At 34.0% G+C, this 18,149-nt stretch overlaps 1 protein-coding gene across 1 annotated transcript in view; it reads right to left on the bottom strand.

The window, feature by feature from the left end:
* Nucleotides 1-6,629: 6,629 nt before the first annotated feature.
* The window catches only part of LOC143182661 (uncharacterized), a 189,717-nt gene continuing 178,197 nt past the window's right edge, over nucleotides 6,630-18,149 (bottom strand). The window contains exon 3 of the mRNA XM_076383843.1: nucleotides 6,630-8,090. Within this exon, the coding sequence (XP_076239958.1) occupies nucleotides 6,630-8,090 (1,461 nt within the window). The remainder of the gene's footprint in view (nucleotides 8,091-18,149) is intronic.

Here is an 18,149-nt window from a genome sequence, read left to right as displayed (position 1 = left end):
ATAATGCCTTAAAGTTAACATACCTTTGTGCTAAACTAGCAATCAGAGGATTCTGTAATTGTACAGACGAGTTAAACACTAGAAATGGAACAAAAAAATCACAATAGATTTTGTCGTATCTCCTACGGTTTAACTTTATTAAAGTTTTAAAAATCCTAGATGTTCGTAGAAAATGGATCTCGAAAACTTTTTTTTATTCTGCCTCCTAATGTATCTGACAAACTGCACAATTCTCTGATTGTTAGTTTGGCATATAGGTATGTTACCTTTAAAGCATTATTATTGTAAAATGAAGGCAGGCCTGACACTAAAACCTTGTTTAGATTCGACAAATTACTTGAATTCAAGCCATTTGTATTCAAGTAGCCCTATGTCAAGTTTGTGTTCATTCAAATCAAGTTAGTTGAATTCAAGTGGTTCGAATTTAAAAGTAACTTGAATTCAAGCTGTCAGATAAAAATAATAAAAATGGCGTCGAAATAGGTGGTGCATCCTACTTATTTGGTTATGTATTTCTCAAACAAGACATGCATTTTTGACAGCTTCCTTGACGTTTACACCTTCGTCGATTTGCTACATCGATCAATGTGTGTTTCAAGGCAAAGAAAAGTTGAAATCAGGACAACTTCACTTGAAGCTTGAACGAATACTTCACATCAAGTAATATAACATGTTTACATTGGTCATGGTGCCCCGAACATGGATCTAAAACAGGCTTCGGAATTAACTGCTCTTTTCGGCCGATTTTCGAAGGAGACGCCTCCTTTCTCCCTCGCACGTCACTTCTCTCCGCGGCGGCCCTTGTGCCCGAAAGGGCTCAGGCGCGTGCCACAAAAATCGTGCGTGGCGCATTTGGGCGACGACACTTATATCAATAGATTTCCACATCACCCATGAGGTACTATTGTTGATGTGTTTTTGTTTTGTCAGTGGTATCCCCTGACGCGCGATTCTTGTGGCACGCGCCTGAGGCCTTCCGAGCACTAGAGCTGCCGCAGAGAGAAGTGACGTGCGAGGGAGAAAGGAGGCGTCGCTTTCGAAAATCGGCCGAAAAGAGCAGTTAATTCCGAAGCCTGATCTAAAATATGGAATCCTCCTGGCGAGGGGGGAAGTCATAGACGGACGGGTGGAGTAATCGCTGCCGCCATTTGCCTGTGGTCGATAAGTGGTGCCGTCTATGGCATATCATGAAGCTATTTTAAATTTGAGAATAATTTGACAGGCTAAATGAAACGAAGTTAAAAACTCGAACGCTGACCCTTTCTAAGCCAAGTATAATAAAAGAAGCAATAAAATTAAATAAAATAAAATAAAATAAAATTTGATTTCTCATTATTCAAGCTTTAGAGATACCACTTTCCAGAAAATACAAGAGAAAAAACTAATACTGTATACACTGAGGTATTAAATTAACAGGGATTATACTACACTGTGTTTTTTATAGGGATAGTATTGGTCCTTTATATTGTATAATACTTTATTTCTAATACTACAATTATGTGTCCCAAAACAGTAATTGAATATTATTAAAAAAAACGCAGACTAAAGCAGTGTGTATCACGATATCGTTTTATGAGATCAATATATGTACAATAATCAATTCAATTAATTCAAATCACGCTAGTATTAGTAATGTAGCACATCGGTTTCATCCCTTCGTTAAAAAGTCCATTTAATGTGTCGTCCTTTAGATCCATGGCCCCAAATTACTCGCATTCAAACCACTTGAATTCAAGTAAGTTGGCTAATCTGAACCAGGTTCCAGAACCAGGTTTATGTCATAGGAAATTTTGTGTTCCAATTAGGATCCCTTAAATATGGAAGGCTATATTTGTTACATCCTGTATATTCAACTAGAACACATCTTTTTGAATAATCAAATATCATAATTAACTATCTATGCTTATTGTTTATTAAAAATTTGAAATTTCCCTTTGGCTCCAAGTGTGTTGATACAATTCAAAATTTATATGAAAACTCAATGCGACTACATTTTTAGTAGAGTCCTGTTTCTTTCAGTAAGATGAAGTTAAACTTTGAAAAATTGATAATAAAATTAAAAACTGTTAACGTTTGTCTTAATGCGACAAGATTTGAAATACAATTGAAAAGATATTTATACAGTAACATGGGAGAAAGTAAATTAATAGAGACAGAGATATTAACTTATCGAAAAATGAATTCATGAAATCACAGAAGAATAGAGCTACGAATAGGCTATATACTGTATATGTATTTGTAAAAAAAAATTATAGAAACATTTTTTCGTGTTTTATTGTCGCAGTTTTGAGGTACTGAAATACAAGTAGGCATTATACGTTATCATCTAGAAATACGAATTCACGTGGCTTCGTTGAGTTCAAAGCGGTCCAATTTCAGTTCCGCCGGAAGTAACAGTGCACTTTGTCTGTAACTATTATTAACTGAGTTACGTAACCACGGTACGCTTGGGAACAATGCTTTTTTCGCTGACAGAATGGAGTATCTAAACCAAGAAGTCAGTTCAGCTATATAGTATATGTACTTCTATTATATATGTTAAAATACATATACGATCTCAACATAAACATCCTTGTATTTAAGGAGTGCAACTTGGTTAAAGTACTTTAGTTAAAATAGGACAGGAAATTATATACAATTTTATAAAACGTATTTAATCACGTCATGTATTTAATCGATGTGTCGATATAAACTTTTGTTATTTATTTAATATATTTTATTTTGACAATGTTTAGTCCTCAACTGATAAGATACAATAAAAGTAATCGAAACTGTTCTGCTGCTGTCTTTTATTTGTTTATAAGAATTGTTTATAAGAACTGATAAAATTATTATGCTCATTTCTCATTTGTTAGAAAATTTTTCGTTTCGTTGTTTTCATAATTTATTTTAAGCCGTGTCTACCTCTAGAACGCGAACAGATATGAACATGGACAAATAGCAAACAAATGCAATTCACTATTAATTGATACTTACTATGAGTTTGTTTGCAATTGTTCGAATCTGTTCGCGCTCACCTGCCTTTGTATGTACACGCTCCTGTATGCTTACCTGCGTTAACTTAAACGTACTTACTTATTTGCTCTCGCCAGATGCAAACACGGTTTTAACAGTTGAGGATTAATTAAAAACAGAAAAATTATTTAAAAATTCTACGAAATTTGAGACTTGTTATTGTTTAATATTCTTATTAATTTATAATATTAGTATACAATTTCATTAATGACAATTAAACGTAATCAGACTTACTATCAAGTATTTCTTCCTTATATTTTTATTCTCCCCTGGTACAATCAACAAATTCTTGACACGTGATACGTTGAATTTTTACACTTTATTGCCATTTGTATTTTCCTATAATACATATGCAAACATTCAGTTGGCTCGCCGATTATTTTTGACGAATTCTAACGCTCGAAGAACAGACACAACATACGAAGAACACATGATCGATGCGCATGATAGATAAGTAATTAACGAAGACATATGTACACGGAGTCAATTGTTTACAATAAATAAGTCTTTAATAAATATACTACTAAATATTAATAGGTCATCCCTACAATGATTCGTACGCGAGGTCAAGACATTTCTGTTGGACGCTTTATTCTCTCTCTCTCTCTCTCTCTCTCTCTCTCTCTCTCTCGCTTTCTCTCGCACACTCTCGTTTTCTGATTATTACAAATATTTTAATCGAGATTCAAGGAGACGTTACGCGTAATAGAATCTCTTTTGGAGATGCTACGACTGCTCCTTCTATACTTTATAAATATTCATTGTATCTTGCGAAATATAAAATATAACCGGACATTTAGCGGTAATTTAAACAGAGATTATTTTTTAGAATCGCATTACGTATATATCGTATAGGCTGAGATTTGAGGTTATGAAAAGTCGTTTCACATTACTATAAGAATTCATATAAATACCTTCTTATTTACTGTTTGTTGCGAAGCTTAATCGCTATTGCGAGGTTTGTACCTACAAATACATTTAATTATTGCTAATTCTTCATAATCTCAATTACGTTTCGAACGAACAGTAAACAATTTACATATGTACGTGAGCCTTTAGTTCTCAAGTGATAAAAATTAAATTAAACGCCAAAACGTATATAAAAATAAAAATAAGAACGAATACAATGTAACACAGGAGTATAGCATTTCGATCATACTGCAGCCTTAGATTTTTAATCCATTATATTGTCAAATTTTTCGTATAAATTGCATGAGAAAAAACACAATCGTTTGATTTTGTAACACTCACGATTGTAACAAGTGATAACAAGTTTGTGACTTATAATATTTACGCTGTATTAATTATTATTGTTGTTATGCCTATTCGTCGATCTTATGTTATGAACATTTTGGCAGTCAGGTTATGCCATTATTACAATATAATTTATCTTACCGTTAAGTTCAATTGTAAATACATTACAACAATTTAATACTCTTTTCAGTAATTTAATACTTTGGATCTCTCTGTATGAAATTATTTATTTTTCTATATTTGTTGTAATTTGCTTTCTTAAGAATTACTAATGCTTTCCTTATCCACGATTATTTTGTTTAATCGTCTCTGTATGTAAAAAATACTTGTTATTTCGTAAAACGGACAATGCAATTATCGAAGTAATTTGTACATTTATACGTTTTAATTACCGCAATAGGAATCAAATTATAAGTATACGTTTAAATTTTTAGAGCAGCGCAAGTACTTGTGACCATCGCTTTCTTCGAAGTTAGCAGCTGAAACTATTATTTTTATCCTAAAAGGAACATTCACATGATTCGCGTTTAAACGCCAACCCAATTCTAGACTAATGAATTTGAATTAATGTTATCTTTCTCCTATCATCTTGTGCCGCATATTTTCTCTTTGCTAATCGTTATTGACGTAATATCGTCTCCTTATTGCCTCGATTATCGCACCATTACTTTCAGGCCCTTTAATCAATATTTCAGTCGTACATCTAATTTGTTTCATCGCTCATATTTCAATCCTCTTCTTTCGCATTGCATATTGTCTCTTTTCCCGTGCTCCTCGCTATCGTTCAAATACTATCGTTACTTCTCTTACTTAAATATTTGTATCACTAATTAGGACAGGATTAGGATTTTGTCAGTAATGTACAAGGTGTTTCCTGCCGTCAGAAGAAATATTAAATTGGTGTCAATGAATAGAAAAATTTCTTCGAGTTGAACGAGAAAATATAAAAACGTCACCAAAGTGTAAGAAAAATAGTTTTTTCCCCGTTGTTTGAAACGTTCGAGGCGCCTCGTTGTTATGAACGGCTTGTTTTAACGAAATGAATATTTGGCCAGAAGCAGTGATTACATACGCTACAAAAAATCAGCAGTATGTCTACCAATTTGTGAATGTCAGCCCATTTGTAGCCGGAAACCACATTGCCGCGCCGCCGCGAAGAAGGACTAATTGCGAATGATGAACAAATTCATTCATTTCTATCGACTTACAAAAGAAACATTAGCATCAAGATACGAGTAATACGGGGGTGGTCATTAAGAAAATACGCCACGCGAATTGCGTTCGGTCGGCCGTTCAGGTAATTAGCTCATTAACTACACTCGTCGTGAACAATCCGGAACACCAGGCCGGTTTTACATCACGACAGTGAAGTTGAGTTTCGTGCTCGTTATACGGCCCATCTCTTCTCCTGCGTAATTACGTCTTTTGAAATAACGAGAATTTCTTGGAGAGGAAGAGAGGGTCGTTGTCTTGGCTGACGGGTACGTTCTGCAATCTACTGTCAGGCTAAATAATTTATTTCACATACCAGCCTCCTTCCGTCAACACAGGCCATGTCTTTTTTTTTGGACGATTATTGGAAAAGTGGCTCAAAACTGAAACCAAATAAGATCGAAATTAATTAAATAATCTGAGGCGTCTACTTGACAATCTATTCTCTTACGTTTTTCCTTATTTCTTTAGTCTCTGTATTCGTTTTTTACTTTAATTAAAATTGTGACTAATATTTTTGGTAGACATAATTTTTTGTTATAACAAAAAAAGTTTCTATTAGTTGTAAATTCATAATGTGATTTGTACTCATATAAGTACTTATATAGGGTTGATAATGATATCATTAATCTAAGTTGGAGTATTTTCTCAGTCCATCTTATATCCCCGTCGAGATATGTACGTATTTGTCTTGTTAAATTATAGTATCTTTATAACGTTTCGTATATTAAATAACTTCTTGGTTTTCACTATACATGCTATACAAACAGAAAATTTCAATTCTTTGTGCGCCTCTATGAAACTGAACGAAATATTCAATGTGTATTACCTAACGGCAGAAAATTTTTCAAAAAACATGTTCTCCACGTAATTACGAAAAACACCTCAGATCATGACATATTAAAGTAACTATTTTTGTGCCCTTAGAAAATTAAGATATAAATCAGAATAATGTCGATTCGATTCATTTCAAAAGCATTCACAAATCAAATACCAAAAGTTTTCCGTGCGAAATACATCATGCGCACGCAATCGTCGCATATGAAGTATAGTACGCTGTAAATTGTAACGTAACATCATTACTATGTACACGTAAGTTTACAATGCTTTCCATGAATAGGATCGAGCGAATTGAAAGCGAGGATGCTTTACATAGCCAGTCGCTCGAGCGAAACCTCCGGGGTGGTCAGCTGTATACTTTCCGACGTATCGAACCTGTCGTTTTCGTCTATATCGTCAACTTCTTCAGTCGACCTGGTCTCATCTTCGAATAACCTGAAGGTCGTAGGCGTCCCGGTGGCTTCGATCGAGGTGGCTAGAATCGAATCTATTGTAGTAGTCGCTAGTTCGCTAGAAACGGTCGAAGACGAATCTTCGTCGATAAATAAGGATTCGGACAACGATCTCGAGACGTCCTCGACATTCTCTGCAGAGGATGGACTCGAGGTTCGGAGAAATCGGTCGGAAAATAATTCAGGAACTTTCGTAGTCACCGATTGGGAACTTTGATCAAGGTTCGTGGTTGCCTCGTACACGGTCGTTACAGCGACACGATTTATCGTCTTCGTACGATTTCTCGCGAATGTTTTTCCTATTCTACGAGGACTCACGGCCCTGTCGTTCGAGCCACCGAACTCAGCCTTCGGTTTGGATGCTGGCTTAGTCTTCCGCTTAGGCGAGGTTCCTTTCCCTGAAGGGGCGATTGACGTACCAGAAGACCACCAAGAGGAGGAGGACGTTACGTAGATCGGTACGGAAGTTGCCGTGGGCACCGCAGACGTGTTGCTCGTTCTGCCTGGTGTGAACTTCTTCCGGCCTGGGGACGCCGCTGGGTTCCTTCGCGCCGCTGGCCCCTTTTTCTTTTTCTTCTTCCCATCCGTCAAATTAGGCTTTTTACTTTGACTCATGCTCTCAGCGGCGTTTATTTTTTTTGCATTTGACGCTGGTGTTTTGCTCTTACCGTTGTTTGCGGTGACATTCCTGCCGTCAGCTGTGCTCTTCGTCGGCTCTTCTACCCGCAGCTTCCGCTTTTTGGACGGTACCGAGAGAGCCTCTCTTCGGCAGGCCTCCTCGCTCGCTGCGTCCTCGCAGGACCTCTTCGACTCCGGCGATGTTCCGTTCAATCGCAGACCTTCGTTTTTGGGCAAAGGCGCAGCCGTCATGCTGCTATCCTCTACGATTTGGCACTGTGGACCGGGCTTCTCACCTGACCGACACTTTCGCTTCCTCTTCTTCCTCTTTTTCCGCTTACGACACCTGAACTTGTCTCTGCCGTCCTTTTCCTGTACTGGAAGAGTGGGGCAGAGCGATTGTTGAATTAAATCACCTCGATGGCTGTTGTGTCGATGACGAACGTTATGCTGAGCGCCCAGCATCCGCCTCTGAAGCGCTTCTACTCGCTCCGACGGAGCAACTTGAGTTAGTACTCTTGCGTAGGCTGAGAGTCTGCCCAGGTTGTGACCTTTGGCCTGTACCCTTCTCGGCTGGCCACGACGGTTTAAGCCCAGGTATAGCGTCTTCTTTGCCGTGGACCATTTCGCCGAACTATAAGTATTATAGTTATGTTGCTCGAGGGTCTCGTTAAACACGCAGTCGTCTGTGTACTCGCGCTGTAACAAAAAACAGTCAACAATTAGTTTTCAGAATAACAAAAACTAGGGGAGAATGGGGCAATGGCGGTCAGTGTGCAATAATGGTCAGTACTATTATTACAAAATGGTATTCCTGATTGGTGTAATTCTTTTTTTGATGTTTTATAATACTATTCACTGTGTCTCTGAACAGCCTCCGGCTTAGTTCTTGTTGCAAAATCATAGAGAACAAGCATTTTACGTTTTTATATGTAGCCATGGTTACAACTTGCGTGTGCAACATAGAGAAATAAGTATTAATTTTTAAGGTTTTCTTTCAATTCAGTCTTACTTAAAATCGATATGTCATAAAGGATTAGAGTTAATTTTAACAGATTTGACTGCTTTCGTCATTTGTTTGGTTACAGGAAAGAGAAAATCCAAGGGATACTTCTACATATTAAAATAAGACGAAAATCAAAAGCAAAGAAATCGCAAGCTGAAGCTTTTATCAGGAAACGCGGCTGCGGCTCGCGCCAAGTAGTTGAGTGGCGCGCGAGGCTAACAGTGTACCTATTCTGCAACCGAAACGTCCAAAACCTTTGATAGCGATTTATTCTTTTGACGCAGTGCATAATGGATTTTAACAATTACCACATTATTACATATCACCGTGCGCGTAAAATGAGCCCTCACAAATGTAAATTGGGATAGGAAGAGCTGAGATATAGAGATATTAATTTTATGTGTGGGAGGAATTTAACATGTTCAGTTTCGTACGACAAGGATGCTTTTTTCTGGCTTTTATACTTTTGCCACCAGGTGGCTTCAGCTATGCAGCTAAGAAGCTGTCGAAATCCGTCAAGTTTTGAACGAAAAGGTTAATAATAAAAGCTAATGTATATAAGAGTAGTAATAAAAAAAAACAGAAGCAATAAATAACAAAATTAAAAGCTTTTGTAATAAAATGCCCTAACACGGGGGAAGTTGTTACACAATAAAAAGTGTGTTGATACAATGTTACATTTTGGAGGAGAGGTTGCTCATGAGTAATCAGGTATTATTAATAACCCTTTCAAAAATTAATAAATATAACATTATTAGTGCTATACTTCAACACGGCGAATCTATTCACACATGATATTATACTTGTCTCCTAAGGTAAAAGAATTCTGCATGGATGCATGCTGATGTCTATAACGTTCGTCAGATGCGTTGGCCATGAGATGCCAAAGACGATTATATATTTATTGTAGAAAGCATATCACAATAGACTATCAGAAATGATGATACATACGCATAATAAGTAAGAAAAAGACACGTGGACACGCTACATTGTATACAAATAATAATTTGTAAGTAAAATCCCGCCCACAAAAAAAAATATTTAAAATGTAAAAACACCAAGTAATTGAGTTCGGTTTGAACTCTGGTTGCCACAAAAAATGTCCACAAAATATCTCCAAGAAAACTAATCTACCCAAAAAAGCATCCCGAAGATATTAATCCCACAGAAAATCTCCAAAAAAATTAATCCCTTCAAAAAGACATCGGAAAGATATTAATCCTACCAAACAAGTATTCAAAAGATATTTCCCCCAAAAGTATCTTCAGAAAATATTAATCCACAGAAATGAAACCTAAAAAATATTAAACTTCAAAGAAATATAATTAAAAAACGCTCCAAAAAATGTTTACTACCATTTAATTCGAGAAAAGTACTGAAATTAAAAGTAGTTGTCTAATTTATCAGGATGCTTTAAATCTCGGTAATTACGAAACCGCTAGAAAAGATCTATTTAATTTGAAGAAGGTACTGAAATAAAATCGAGGTAGTTGTCCTGTTTTTACAGCGTGCTCCACAACACGTTAGTTAGAAAAACGCAATAAGATAGTAATATTTAAAAATTTTAAATAGGTTCATTAATTCTGAAGGTGTAAAGAGTTGTGATGGAAGTCTACAGCTTTTGATTCGAACGATGGTAATAACTGTTCTGCATGACCTAATCTCTATCAGGAGATTACAATGATGCCATTTGATTTGTAAAATTTCAAGCAGATTTTATGAATTTTTAAACAAATATAAATAACAGACGTGGACTCAACTGAAATTTCGTTATTCTTTATTTTCGTCTTATTTTGTTATGTCTAGAATTATTTCTTAAATTTTTACTTCTACCTTAGAGGAAAGTTATTTGATTACGTACTTATTCAAGAACCAGTTAAGAAAATTAATTCGGATAAAATTCATTTCTGAGATTATGTTATGTGAATTTAGTTGAATTTATAACTTTATGTTTTTCTGAATATTTCTTTGTATTTATAAATACACGACCGAATTATTATGATACTTCTGCTTGATAAATTATTTGTACTTAATATTGCTAAAAATGTCAGTAGTATTAATAGTTCATGTTATTATACCGAGGTAGTATTTTATAATACGTGCGTGTATGTAGTCAAAACATAGGTACTTTCGAAAGAAATTTAGTAGCACGGTTCTATCGATGCACTACAAGGTATTTCATAAAAGCCATAATTATTTTGGTGACGGCTTAACAAATTTGCGCAAAACGAATAGTAGTTTTGAAATTACACGCCAGATAGTTTAATGAAAAGGTATTCCATGAGTATTCTCAGAAATTCCGAAGAATCCTAGCCATTGTTATTAATTCTGCGCATCAATTACTCGTCATTATCACGTTGTAATTACACGGTTGAACTTTATATGTAAGGGGCAGTCGGGAATGTTGGCATTATAAACGATGTATAAGAGTAGACCTATCATCCAATGTATTTTCGCGTCCCAGTTTTCTGAGACTCTCCAATTTCATTACCATTTCCGTGTTATTCGAAACGTTAACAATAAAATATAAAAACACATTATACGGTTTCAAATTCACTAACAAGACATAATCAGATACTAAATGTTTTACTTTATTTAACAAATATTTAAATACTGGCAATATTATCTATTGGTGGAAGTTATAATAATTTATACTTTGTTCGCTCTAACTAGTGGTTATATAAAAATAATGTACCTACAGAGTGTTTCTTAAAGGCACCATTTTGCTTTGTCGTCATTTTCCTGTATTGTATTTGTTGTCAGTTGTGATTTCACTGACGTGTAATTCGAATGCAATTCATTATGATGAGTTTGATATCTCAATAATGTGTGTTAGAGATAAGAACTTATGAAAACAAATCATTAGTGTGAATATTTAAAGAAAATTACATAATTCTTTTTCTTTGCATTACGTGCGTAATCCTTTTTGTTTGAAATTGATCGATAGGGTCTACATCACATACAACAGGACGATGCAGCATGTTCTACAGTTTGCATTACCATGCAAATTCTAAGGGACACATTTCCAGACCAAATAATGTTAAAATCTGTTGATATTTATGGATCACTTCACTCGATTTGTCCGAGCTAGATTTTTTCACTTAGTCTACTTGAAGAAAAGAATATGCACTAACAAGTCGATAACGGTTGAACAGCTTAAGCTAAACATTCACTACAAAATTGAACAGATCACCCCTGAATTGTTCCCACATGCAGTGAAACATGTCAAAAGAAGCCAGGCAAACGACTGGAGGCAGTCATTTGCTCAATATCATATTCCATAAGTACCTAATTGCCATTAGTTGAATGAGCAATATGTAAAAAAAACTCAAGTAAATATTTTTCATTTAATATTTACTTCAAAACAAAATGGCGTCCTTACTTAAAAAACACCCAACATGTGCTTGCCTGATGGCATTAAAAAAAACTCCAAATCACTGAAAGTTATAGAAACTAAAGTGTATTTTATAACTGAGGAATTTGCTTAGAGGGTATGCAGGTTAAAGATCACGAAAAACATGGATAAATTGTGTGATGGTACACGTGTTAATATGCAATTCCGTCTTGCTCTATACCACGTACAAAACGGGGCTAACGCTGGGCGAAATACATATTAACAGGCACTTCCCGATGGAAACTGAATGAGCATTAAGCATAATGCGGAACCAGCTCGACCGGCCAGCGATGGCGTACACCAAGCATTATATTTTCGCTAGCGTTGCGCCGCGCTGTGATTTTCGTTGTCCGGTTTATGGTAACTCGTTTCTAGATGAGCGGAAGCGGCTGCAGTCTTCATCGGCTCTAATTACAGCGTTTATCCTGCTCGCTGCTAGAAAAAAATTCGCGGCGAACGGGCGCGTATAAGCGTAAAGATACGCGCAAAACAAGAATTGGCTTTACGGTGCCGAAACCTACCGACCAACTGTTTCTCATACCGTTTCATCATTTACGAGACTATTCGAAACAGCAGGAATTGAATTGATTCTGTGTCGGTGCTCTGACCGTTTTTAATGCACGAGTCGCGTGAATTCTGTGTTATTTTTTCCGCACCGGAGAATCTGATTTTATTGATTGTTAAGGCGAAAGATGTTCGTGCATGCGGGTTGAAGAACACCTTGAAGGCGTGGCGTTGCTTCAAAGAGATACTAACGAAGACAGTGAGCAGCTCGCACTGTGGGCTTTTATGTGAAAAGAAATTAAATAAAATTGCTGAACTTATTTTCAGTAAATACATATGTATTCATTTTGTTCTAGACTGTAACTTAATTAGGGTAGGTTGAAATGAAATTTGTGCTCGAGTCTTGTTTTTGATCTTGAAAACTTTGTGACAATTATTTGTTGTAAAATCGTCAGTATTTTGTATGAATTATATTTATACGCAAAAGGAGTATTATATGTATGTATATTCTTATAAATACAGGAAGAAAACGTTTCAGTCATAGCATCAATGTCGTGAGAAATATTATTTTACGATTCTTCGTGTTTTGTACAATTAAATATATCCAGTAGTTAAATTTAGTGTCAATTTTGCCCGTTGCATGACATATGTTTTTGTTCCTAATTTTTAAATGCAACGTATTTTCTACTTATGAGAAAATTATTTCGAAAAGTAGATTCAGTTTATTATTCCTTACATTGGACTTTATTTTTTTATTGTTAGCCTTAATAAATTATGTAAGTTCAATAGAATTGTAATAGTATTTGCAGTGGTTTCAATAATATAATAGGGTTACGGGTACCTCAATACTGTCTTAGAATTATAATAGCTTTCAATGAAAACTTTATAACCTAAAAATCAGATCCATTTAAGATTCGTGAATGTTGTATATTTACATGAAACTAAAAATCAACAGCTCCCTAAATTCGGCTTACTTAATTGAATGAATATTATAAGTTTGTAAACTAAGTTTTCATTTTAAACTAAGAATAACAATAAAGTTATTTTTTCTTATAATTAGTATATATATGTTTGTTCTCAGAACATGCAAGATAGTTTCAATAAAGTATTGTTTTTTTCGTATAAGAAATATAATAAAGTTGACTTATTATCACTTAGTATGGTCACTATCCGATTTCCCCTATTATGTAATTTCAGTCATTTTTTAAAAATAATCTGCAATGTATCCCTTTCTAATACAAACAATTAAGTCACTCTATAAAATAGTTTTTCTTAGACAAATTCTTGAAGAAGTCCCATTTTTCATTGCGATGAAGGTACATATGTGTCCCCTTAAGGTATTGAGCTATCAGCAGAAGCAACTCTCGAAATTTTCGCGTACTAATATGTTTCAAGAAATTGATTTATTGTTAAATAATGGCATACTAAAATTTTGTCGAAACAAAACTTATGCGTCGCACTTTGTAACTAGCGGCGATCACTTTTACGATAAAATCAGGTTTATAATTTATTCATCATTTATTGTTTCTTATTCCTACAAGTGAGAGAAACTGAGAACAAGTGAGAGGGAGTGCTTTAATGGCAATCCATACATTAAGTTTTACATTGACAGGGTGTATGACATTCGCTACTGCAGCAATGTCAATCGAAATTTATGACTTCTCGCAGTATCTACCTGTTTGTTTAAGTTCAGATTCTCTCACTTGTAAAGTTGTCATGGCAATTACAAAGAAACTACAGAAATTACTGTGTATCATACTTTGTAAGTACTATGTTGAACGTTATTGACTAAACTTTTAATGAAACGAAATGTTGTGCAGAAATAACATTACAGTATTTTTAATCGATCGTAACCTGTACTTGGAACTTTATACATTATACAGAGTATTTGACTACAAGTAGAGCAAAACTGAAGAGAAAAATCGAGAATAATAAAATTGCGATTGAGCCTTCGTTTATTAATTGAGCGTTTAAAATTAATATAATTCGCCTGGAAAATTTTTCAGCGTGAAATTTGTAATAGTTCAACATAAGTTCAAGCTATGAAGAACAGCAATTACCATAGCCGCTGTCTGGGTGCACTGGACCACAGTGTATTTCTACATGGAAATGCAATACAACAAAATAATCTTTTACATATTTCATAATTTTAACGCATGCCTTCGTAATTCATGACTGATTGATTGAACATCATTATGTATTACATATGTATGTATCTTGATTTTGTAATAAGATTCATTGAACGTAATCCACTTTTTACGAAACAGGTTTATTACATTTCTTACAGCAATATAATTATATGTACGTCTTCAGTATATTAAATTTAAGAACATACAAACTAATGAAAACATTTTTGATAGTGTCAACTTATATTTCTTCTTTTATTTTAAACCGAGAAAAATAAATTATAAGAAAACATTTGCGTGAGTTTCCTGAATACATCTTACATGATTTATATCACATTAACAGACTCGTTAATTTTCATGTCCGTGGCCAAAAGGAATTCTGATGTTTGGCATATTCTCGTTTATGGCAACGATAAATGTGGACTACTGTGAACGAGCAATTTCATTGAGCCAGCATATGCACACGGCGTGATTGCAGAAACGATCGCATTGACCCTCGAATAATGTGATTTATCTCACCAGATATATTTGCGGAGTTACAGAGGGTGCGAACGAGAATAGCTTTACGATTTATGTATTTTTCGGCGGAAACACGCTGGTTCGCTGAAAGCCCATTGATTAACGTTTCTTCGAGCTCTTATATGTAGATATTAACAAAACTTCATTTCACGTAACTCCTAGCTTTGATAGTCCTTTGACAAGATCCCTTTATTTTAATTTTGAGTTTTAAGGGTTCTAAGTTCTAACTGTGCTATAGGTCAATAAAACAAATGAAAATATTTGGTATCCATGTGACTTTTCTAATAATAAATTTGACAGAAGTTCAATTGATTCAAAAAATTATTGTTTAGTGATATTTTTCCTACGGTGTATTTACAAATATTCGTTCATAAATAATTGCAAATACACGTTTTATATATTTATGTAGAATCGTTATATTTGCCAGGGACGAATTAAAACGTTTACTGCGCTAGGCTATTACCTTTTTGGGCCTCACAATGAAATGAAAGGGTAGGGAAATGGGGGATCATCCAGAAGTGTCTTTTATGAAAACTTAATATTTCTTATTTTAAATTGTTGAATATTTATTATTTTGAATCCGTTATGGCCTATGCTTAAGATTTGCATATTTATTGATAACATTAAAAAGAATAGAAGCTAAACTTCATATTCCATATTTAGTAACGCCAATGCATTTACTAATCTTAATTTGTAAATAATATTTTTTGCATTTTAAAGTTAAAAGTGACCGTTCGAAATTTTCCCCAAAAGTCGCCGCCCCCTGTAATCTGCTGCTCTAGACTACAGCTTATTCAATTTATATCTAAACCTGTCTTTGCATTTATTGAATCTAAAATAGGAATAATTTAAGGGGCATTTTTTAGTATCTCTTTGTATTATGAAATTTAATACGTTTAACGTTTAAAGAAGAATTCCTTTAAATATTGGTTTCAGTTTTAATTCATCTCCTAGCTTTATTAAATTATTCCCAACTGTATCTACCATATGTATCTGCACATGGTGTTTATATTTAAAGATACTGTGTTCCTCAGATTCCGTTCTGTTTATTATCAATTGACAATGCATAAAAGAATTTTTAAATTTCACATATACACTATCTCAAACCTACACCTCTATAGATTTAAATGGAATACTCTGTACACATAGGTATACACATGTATCACTACCTCAAATGAAAATTCTCAAATGTAGTCAGTAGCCAACAGCAAAAATAGTTATGCATTTTAATCAATATCAATCAATTAATATTAACAAATAATTAATTACATATCTTATTATGATGAAAAATAAAATACAATTTGTTTTATTACTTACTCGTAAATTATTTGCTGTAAGAGTGACATAATTAAAAAATTACTATTTTCCGAAAAATGAGGTAACCCTTTCATTTAGTGCAAGAATCTTCACTTCACGTATTTCAGCAATATTTAAACTTATTTAGAATTAGGGTTTAAAATCATTCCTTAAGCCCCTCCCCATAGTCGAACTGTATTTCGTTGATATCAATTTGCTGCCCACTGTCGAATTTATAGTATGGGACTCATTATAGTAGTCAACTCATGCTCATAGGATCTGACTTTGATTTTCTTAAAAATGGTGACTGATAGTGTTCACAAATAAAATTTTTCCACTCCAAATCATTTCAAATTATAGGGAATATAATAACGAGACTATAACAAAAAAATACAAAGGAAAATTAAATCGATTAATACGTATATTATTCCATAATATCCACAATATTTCAATTCAAAATTTCTAAATTAAAAGTTATTACATATATGACTTCCAAAACTTCTAATTCTAGTGTTACCATTTCAATTTATAAACAAATTTCAAATATAGTCAAATTAGATACTACTACTTAATAGCTTAATGATTGTATTGCAATGGTTGATTATTTAATGATCACTAATTTAAGCATTAGAACAGGATTAAGTTTACGAAAAAAATGTCTCGCATGGGCCTTTTATAACACCGATAAATATGGCGTACCGCGAAAAGGGTGTTGCATTGAGCGGCACATGTTGCAGTTAATTGAGAGCGATTACACTTAGCCTCGAATTCCATTGGGCGAAGGAAAATGGACAGACATACATCAAACGCGAAGTCTAAACAAACTTTTGTATTTTCGCTGGTAAATTTACGGATACGACGAAGTGAGGTGCAGAATGGTCGATTTGTCTTTCCGTCGACAATTCCGGTGAAGAATGTATGGATAACATTATTGAAATTGCGCATTTAGATTTTGTGAGTCGTCCAAGATACGTGGAAGTGTGTCGCCATCTGCTACTATTCAAATAATGGAGAGAAATTGCATAGAACCTATGTTTGACTAAACACAAAACTTACATCTTTTTAACTACATCATTATCAGCGTGTACTAATTGTAAGTAATAATATCTCTTTACTTTTCCTTCCTCTTGTACCTTTTCTTTTTATTACACTTATGAAGGAATAAAGGAGTCTTTAAATGCAGAAAAATGTGTTAGTTAATTAAACATAGTAAAATGTATTATTTAATCACGATTGCGCCCTTAAAGAAAGTATTTTCATACAAAATACAAAATACAGATTAAATAAAAAATTACGTGTTTCCACGTACAAAAAAAATATGCAGAGAAGTAGAAGTAGATATCTGTTTTGAATAGATATCTGGTAAAATAGATCACTATTTTGAAAAGTGAAAAAGAAATTTATATAAAATAAATTTAAAAAGTAATTATGTACCATTGTACGTCATAGGAACTGTGTATTTAAAAAAAAAATATTCTGAAAAAATTTTATTTACTCTTAACCCTTCAATGTTGACATCATTTTACGACTTTTCAGGAAACTATAAGAAACTAGGATTTATCAGCATCACTAGAATGTTACACTTGTTCGGCTCATGATGGCATATTAAAATAAGTGGAACTTTAAAATACATTCATGCTTTAAAGGCTTAAATTAATCATGATAAATATATTCTTGCATTATCGTATTAATACGGTATAGTCTTATCACCAATAATGAATCGCACTTTTTCATAACTGTGAATAACATTAACTTGCACAATTATGGATACATATTAATTAAAAGAGACTACAACAACAGTTACTAGAAAAATGGGCATATTACAGAATAGATATGAAAATGAATTCCTGCCAATATAATAGAATTTTTTAAAGAGGTTAAGAGGTTGATAACTTGTTGTGTGAAAATCCTTG

This window comes from Calliopsis andreniformis, chromosome 1 (assembly GCF_051401765.1).
Source record: "Calliopsis andreniformis isolate RMS-2024a chromosome 1, iyCalAndr_principal, whole genome shotgun sequence".
NCBI classification, from domain to species: domain Eukaryota; kingdom Metazoa; phylum Arthropoda; class Insecta; order Hymenoptera; family Andrenidae; genus Calliopsis; species Calliopsis andreniformis.
The sequence above is the reverse complement of the archived record's forward strand: the minus strand, read 5'-3'. Positions and strand labels throughout refer to the sequence as shown.